This window comes from Rhinoraja longicauda, chromosome 8 (genome assembly GCF_053455715.1).
Source record: "Rhinoraja longicauda isolate Sanriku21f chromosome 8, sRhiLon1.1, whole genome shotgun sequence".
In the NCBI taxonomy this organism is placed as follows: domain Eukaryota; kingdom Metazoa; phylum Chordata; class Chondrichthyes; order Rajiformes; family Arhynchobatidae; genus Rhinoraja; species Rhinoraja longicauda.
Genome location: NC_135960.1, coordinates 1,784,376 through 1,792,152, shown reverse-complemented (window position 1 = coordinate 1,792,152; position 7,777 = coordinate 1,784,376). Strand labels below are relative to the sequence as shown.

Genomic DNA, 7,777 nt, shown 5'->3' with positions numbered 1-7,777 from the left:
TCCCACCTGTGCAGTGCTCACCTGCATGTGCTCACCTGCGTGGTGCTCACCTATGCGCGGGTGTGCTCATCTGCGCGTGTATGCTCGCCTGTGCATGGGTTCTCACCTGCACGGGTGCTTACCTGTGCCGGTGTTTACGTGTGTGCGGGTGTGCTCAACTGTGCGCGAGTTCTGACCTGTGTACGTGTTCTCACCTGCGCCTACATTCTCACATGTGCGCGGGTTCTCACCTGCGCAGGTGTAGTCACCTGTGCTGGTGCTGAGCTTGCAGGTGTGCTTACCTGTGTGGTGCTCACCTATGCGCGGGTGTGCTTACCTGCACATGGGTTCTCACCTGTGCGGTGCTCACCTGTGACGGTGCTGAGCTTGCAGGTGTGCTCACCTGTGCCGGTTCTGAGCTTGCAGGTGTGCTCACCTGTGCGCGGGTGCTCACCTGTGCAGGTGTGCTCACCTGTGCCGGTGCTGAACTTGCAGGTGTGCTCACCTGTGCGCGGGTGCTCACCTGTGCAGGTGTGCTCACCTGTGCCGGTGTTGAGCTTGCAGGTGTGCTCACCTGTGCGCGGGTTCTCACCTGTGCAGGTGTGCTCACCTGTGCTGGTGCTGAGCTTACAGGTGTGCTCACCTGTGCGTGGGTTCTCACCTGTGCAGGTGTGCTCACCTGTGCTGGTGTGCTCACCTGTGCCGGTGCTGAGCTTGCAGGTGTACACGCCCGAGTCATCCTCATGCACAGACTGCAGCTGCAGCCTGCACCTGTTCCCGTCGAAGTGCATCTTGCAGTCGAGCAGGGCGGGCTGCACCAGCTTGCCGTCCGCCAGCCAATCCACATCCAGCTCCGGAGGCCCCCGCACCTCACACTCCAAGCACGCCGACTCGCCCGCGTTCACCGCCACATCACGCACGCCCGACACGATGCTCAACGTCTGCACGTCACGCCGGCCTGCCACACACAACACAAACACACAACACGCGTGTTACACCAGACAACCCGCAAAAGGGCGCAGAGAATAGACACTGAAACGCCGGAGTAACTCAGCGGGTCAGGCAGCATCTGTGGAGAACATGGATAGGTGACGTTTCACAGAGTGCTGGAGTAACTCAGCGGGTCAGGCAGCATCTGTGGAGAACATGGATAGGTGACGTTTCACAGAGTGCTGGAGTAACTCAGCGGGTCAGGCAGCATCTGTGGAGAGAAGGAACGGGTGGATCTGAAGAAGGGTCTCGACCCGAAACATCACCCATTCCTTCTCTCCAGAGATGCTGCCTGACCTGCTGAGTTACTCCAGCACTCTGTGACTATCTTCGGTGTAAAGCAGCATCTGCAGTTCCTTCCTACACAAGGTGCAGAGAAGGTTTACAAGGGCTCTCAGAGTGCAGGTACATAGTTTGTTGGAAGTGGAATCGCAGGTAGTTTTGGGTGGTCAAAAAGGCTTTTGGCACGTTGGCCTTCATCGGTCAAACTATCTGAAGAAGGGTCCCGACCTGAAACGTCACCCATTCTTTTTCTCCAAAGGTGCTGCCTGACCCGCTGAGTTACTCCAAACATTTAGTGTCTACTGAGTATAGAAGTTGGGAGGTCATGTTGCAGTTGTACAAGAAGTTAATGAAGCCATATTTAGAATATTGTGTACAGTTTTGGGCACCAAGTTATAGGAAAGATGTTGTCAAGCTAGAAATGGCGTAGAGAAGATTTACGAGGATGTTGCCAGGACTAGAGGGTGTGAGCTACAGGGAGAGGTTGAGCAGGCTGGGTCTCTATTCCATGGAGCGCAGGAGGATGAGGGGAGATCTTACAGAGGTGTACAAAATCATGAGAGGAATAGATCGGGTAGATGCACAGAGTCTTTTACTCAGTGTAGGGGAATTGAGTGGACATAGACTTAGAAAATAGGTGCAGGAGGAGGCCATTCAGCCCTTCGAGCCAGCACCGCCATTCATTGTGATCATGGCAGATAATCCACAATCAGTAACCCATGCCTGCCTTCTCCCCATACCCCTTGATTCCACTAGCCTCTCGAGCTCTATCTAACTCTCTCTTAAATCCATCCAGTGAATTGGCCTCCATGTCATAGGTTTAAGGTCTGGGGTGGGGGGGGGGGGGGAGATATTTAATAGGAACCTGAGGGGCAATGTGTTATACACAAAGGGTTGTTGGTGTATAAACGCCACTGGAGATAGATGGGTCTACTGTGGATAGGGTGAGCAGTTTTAAATACTTGGGAGTCCGCATCACAGAGGACCTGACATGGACAACACACATTGCCGCACTGGTGGGTAAGGCAAAGCAGTGCCTTTACCACCTCAGACAGCTGAGGAAATTCAGAGTCTCTCTGAGGATCCTTCAGTGCTTTTACTCTGGGGCTGTAGAGAGCATCCTGTCCGGCAACATCACAGTCTGGTTTGGGAACAGCTCTGCCCAGGACAGGATGGCCCTGCAGAGAGTAGTGCGTTCGGCTGAACGCACCATGGGAACTACACTCATCCCCCCCTGCAGGATCTATACATCAGGAGGTGCAGATCCAGAGCCAGCAACATTATGGGGGACCCCTACCACCCCAGTAACGGACTGTTCCAGCTGCTACGGTCAGGCAAACGCCTCCGCTGTCACGCTGTGAAAACGGAGAGGATGAGACGGAGTTTCTTCCCACAGGCCATCAGGACTGTTAACTCTCATATCACCAGGGGCTCATTTAATTTACTGTATTAATTTATTTTTTGTGTTAACATTTTGTTTTCTATTCTGCTTTGTAGTTTAGCACAATCCGCAGGCGTGGCCACTTTCATTTCACTGCACATCATCATCATCATCATCATCATATATATACAGCCGGAAACAGGCCTTTTCGGCCCACCGAGTCCGTGCCGCCCAGCGATCCCCGCACATTAACACTATCCTACACACACGAGGGACAATTTTTACATTTACACCAAGCCAATTAACCTACAAACCTGCACGTCTTTGGAGTGTGGGAGGAAACCAAAGATCTCGGAGAAAACCCACGCAGGTCACGGGGAGAACGTACAAACTCCGTACAGACAGCGCCCGTAGTCGGGATTGAACCTGAGTCTCCGGCGCTGCATTCGCTGTAAGGCAGCAACTCTACCACTGCGCCACCGTGCCACCGTAGGTGGGGCAGGTACTATAACAGCTTTTGCAAGACATTTGGACAGATACATGGATAGCAAAGGTTCAGAGGGATGTAGGCCGAACACTTGTCAAACTGCAATGGAATAGATGGGGCATCTCGGTCAGCAGGGGCAAGTCGGGCCGAAGGGCCTGTTTCCGTGCTGTATGACTCTCATGAGTGACAGGAGCATAATTAGGCCATTTGGCCCATCAAGCCCATTTGAGGACTGTCATAGGAGGAAAGATTTGGAAAGACCGGGCTTGTATTCACTGGAGTTTAGAAGGATGAGAGGGGGATCTTATAGAGATGTATAAAATTATAAAAGGACTGGACAAGCTCGATGCAGGAAAAATGTTCCCAATGTTGGGGGAGTCCAGAACCAGGGGCCACACACAGTCTGAGAATAAAGGGGAGACCATTTAAAACTGAGGTGAGAAGAAACTTTTTCACCCAGAGAGTTGTGAATTTGTGGAATTCTCTGCCACAGATGGAAGTGGAGGCCAATTCACTGGATGGATTTAAGAGAGTTAGATAGAGCTCTACGGGCTAGTGGAATCAAGGGGTATGGGGAGAAGGCAGGCACGGGGTTACTGATTGTAGATGTAGATGTTCAGCCATGATCACATGATCGCTGGCTCGAAGGGCCGAATGGCCTCCTCCTGCACCTATTTTCTATGTTCTATGTACCACATCTAATCTGCCATTCAATCACGGCTGATCTATCTCTCCCTCCCAACCCCATTCTCCTGCCTTCTCCCCATAATCTCTGACACCCGCACTGATCAAGAATCTATCTATCTCTGCCTTAAAAATACCCACTGACTTGTGGCCTCCACAGCCGTCTGTGGCAAAGAATCCCACAGATTCACCACCCTCTGACTGAAGAGGCCCGATGACTCTAAGGTTACATTGAATGGGCAGGAAATTGGACAAGGAATGGGTGCATCCTGATTTATTGTGGAGACAGATCGAGAGAATTGTAGATGTAGCCCAGCCCATCACACACACCACACTCCCCACCATCGACTCCATCTACACTTCACGCTGCCTCGGGAAAGCAGCCGCCATGATCCCAGACGTGTCCATGTCCGTGTCCGTGTCCGTGTCCGTGTCCGTGTCCGTGTCCGTGTCCGTGTCCGTGTCCGTGTCCGTGTCCGTGTCCGTGTCCCACCCCGGTCATTCCTTCTTCTCCCCGCTCCCGCCCGGCAGAAGGTACAGAAGCTTGAAAGCGCGAACCACCAGACTCAGGAACAACTTCTTCCCCTCTGTGATCAGGCTTCTGAACGGCCCTTCCATAAGCTAGGGCACTGTCCGATTCACCTCTACCCCATTGTGGACATTGGACTTTGATGCGCTACGATCCAGAACAAGGAGCCACAGTTTAAGAATAAGGGGTCGGCCATTTAGAACGGAGATGTGGAAAAACCTTTTCAGTCAGAGAGTTGTGAATCTGTGGAATTCTCTGCCTCAGAAGGCAGTGGAGGCCAATTCTCTGAATGCATTCAAGAGAGAGCTAGATAGAGCTCTTAAGGATAGCGGAGTCAGGGGGTATGGGGAGAAGGCAGGAACGGGGTACTGATTGATAATGATCAGCCATGATCACATTGAATGGCGGTGCTGGCTCGAAGAGCCGAATGGCCTCCTCCTGCACCTATTGTCTATTGTCTATTGATGCTGAGAACTATATTCTGCACTCTGTATCTCCCCCTCTGCTCCACCTGTTGGACTTGAGTTTGGCCTAGTTGTATTAATGTACGGTGTTATCTGATCTGTTCGGATATCATGCGAAACAAAGCTTTTTACTGTACCTCACTCAGTACATGTGACAACAATAAACCTGAACCTAAATCTTCACAGGTATTGACCTCCGCACCATCGAAGGTCCATCACGGGTACTGACCCCCCCACCCTCGAAGCGATCTACAGGAGTCAGCATCATCAGAGACCCCCACCACCCTGGCCACACTCTCACTGACCCACACCACCCTGGCCACACTCTCACTGACCCACACCACCCTGGCCACACACTCACTGACCCACACCACCCTGGCCACACTCTCACTGACCCACACCACCCTGGCCACACTCTCACTGACCCACACCACCCTGGCCACACTCTCACTGACCCACACCACCCTGGCCACACACTCACTGACCCACACCACCCTGGCCACACTCTCACTGACCCACACCACCCTGGCCACACTCTCACTGACCCACACCACCCTGGCCCGTATAGGATTATTAAGGGGTATTAAGGGGGGTTATTAAACGTATAAGATTATTAAGGGGTTGGACACGTTAGAGGCAGGAAACATGTTCCCAATGTTGGGGGAGTCCAGAACCTGGGGCCACAGTTTAAGAATAAGGGGTAGGCCATTTAGAACTGAGATGAGGAAAAACATTTTCAGTCAGAGAGTTGTAAATCTGTGGAATTCTCTGCCTCAGAAGGCAGTGGAGGCCAATTCTCTGAATGCATTCAAGAGAGAGCTAGATAGAGCTATTAAGGATAGCGGAGTCAGGGGGTATGGGGAGAAGGCAGGAACGGGGTACTGATTGAGAATGATCAGCCATGATCACATTGAATGGCGGTGCTGATTCGAAGGGCCGAATGGCCTCCTCCTGCACCTATTGTTTATTGTCTATTGGCCCACACTCTCACTGACCCACACCCCCCCCCCCCACACTCTCACTGACCCACACCACTCTCATCTCGCTGCTACCATCGGGAAGAAGATACAGGAGCCTGAAGATTCTGACCTCCACGTTGAAGAATTTCTTTAGTCAGAGGGTGGTGAATCTGTGGGATTCTTTGCCACAGACGGCTGTGGAGGCCACAAGTCAGTGGGTATTTTTAAGGCAGAGATAGATAGATTCTTGATCAGTGCGGGTGTCAGGGCTGATAAAAACATAGAAACAGACAATAGGTGCAGGAGGAGGCCATTCGGCCCTTCGAGCCAGCACCGCCATTCAATGTGATCATGGCTGATCATCCACAATCAGTAACCCGTGCCTGATTTTTACTCCCACATCCCTTGATTCCTTCTGCCCGAAGAGCTAAAACATTATGGGGAGAAGGCAGGAGAATGGGGTTAGGAGGGAGAGATAGATCAGCCAATGATTGAATGGTGGAGGAGACTCGCTGGGCCGAATGGCCTAATTGTGCTCCTATCACTTATGACCTTATGAAGAACAGCTTCTCCCCAACAGCCATCAGCCTCTTAAATATTGCACAACATTAACCTCAGCGACTGTGACCGTCACACAAACCAACCTCCCTCCCACCGACTCCATCTACACCTCACGCTGCCTCGGCAAGGCCAGCAGCCCAGACCATCACACAAACCAACCTCCCTCCCACCGACTCCATCTACACCTCACGCTGCCTCAGCAAGGCCAGCAGCCCAGACCATCACACAAACCAACCTCCCTCCCACCGACTCCATCTACACCTCACGCTGCCTCGGCAAGGCCAGCAGCCCAGACCATCACACAAACCCACCGACTCCATCTACACCTCACGCTGCCTCGGCAAGGCCAGCAGCATCATCAAGGACCAGTCTCACCCCGGCCACTCCCTCTTCTCCCCTCTCCCATCGGGCAAGAGGTACAGAAGTGTGGAAACGCACACCTCCAGATTCAGGGGCAGTTTCTTCCCGGCTGTTATCTGGCAACTGAACCGTCCTCTCACCAACTAGAGAGCGGTCCTGACCTCCCATCCACCTCATTGGAGACCCTCGGACTATCCTTGATCGGACTTTGCCGGCTTTACCTTGCACTGAACGTGATTCCCTTTATCCAGTATCTGTACGCTGCTTCTCACTGTACCTCGCTCGGTACACGGGACAATTAACTAAATAAACTGTGATCTTCTACGGACTTTGTGTTTCTTTTTGCACTAATATTGTGATTTTGAATTGTTGTCATGTGTTTTGTGTGTACGAGTCTGATAAGCCGCTGTATGTAGGAACTAGGGTTGCCAACTTCCTCACTCCCAAATACGGGACAAGGTGACGTCACCGCCCCGCGCCCCACGTGATTTCACCCAACCAGCGGCCACCCACGTGCTCCCGCTCCACCAATGGCGGCCAACCCGGGCCTGGAGGCGGGTTGCTACGCCACCTCCGGGCCTACACTGTCCGGACCAGCATTGTCCGGGCCTACACTGTAGGGGCCTACACTGTCCGGCCTACACTGTCCGGGCCTACAGTGTCCGGACCTACGCTGTCCGGGCCTACAATGTCTGGGCCTACAGCGTCCGGGCCTACACTCACCGGCCTACACTGTCCGGGCCCACACTGTCCGGGCCCACACTGTCCGGGCCCACACTGTCCGGGCCCACACTGTCCGGGCCCACACTGTCCGGGCCCACACTGTCCGGGCCCACACTGTCCGGGCCCACACTGTCCGGGCCCACACTGTCCGGGCCCACACTGTCCGGGCCCACACTGTCCGGGCCCACACTGTCCGGGCCCACACTGTCCGGGCCTACACTGTCCGGGCCAATACTGTCCGGGCCTACACTGTCCGGGCCTACACTGTCCGGACCTACAGCGTCCGGGCCTACACTGACCGGGCCTACAGCGTCTGGGCCTACAGCGTCCCCCCCGGTCCTAATACGGGACAAGGGCGGTCCCGAATGGGACAAACCA

General features: G+C 53.6%; 1 protein-coding gene across 1 annotated transcript in view; it reads right to left on the bottom strand.

The window, feature by feature from the left end:
- Positions 1–296: 296 nt before the first annotated feature.
- Positions 297–7,777, bottom strand: part of obsl1a (obscurin like cytoskeletal adaptor 1a) — a 68,729-nt gene continuing 61,248 nt past the window's right edge. Inside the window, exon 12 of the mRNA XM_078404309.1 lies at positions 297–937. Within this exon, the coding sequence (XP_078260435.1) occupies positions 297–937 (641 nt within the window). The remainder of the gene's footprint in view (positions 938–7,777) is intronic.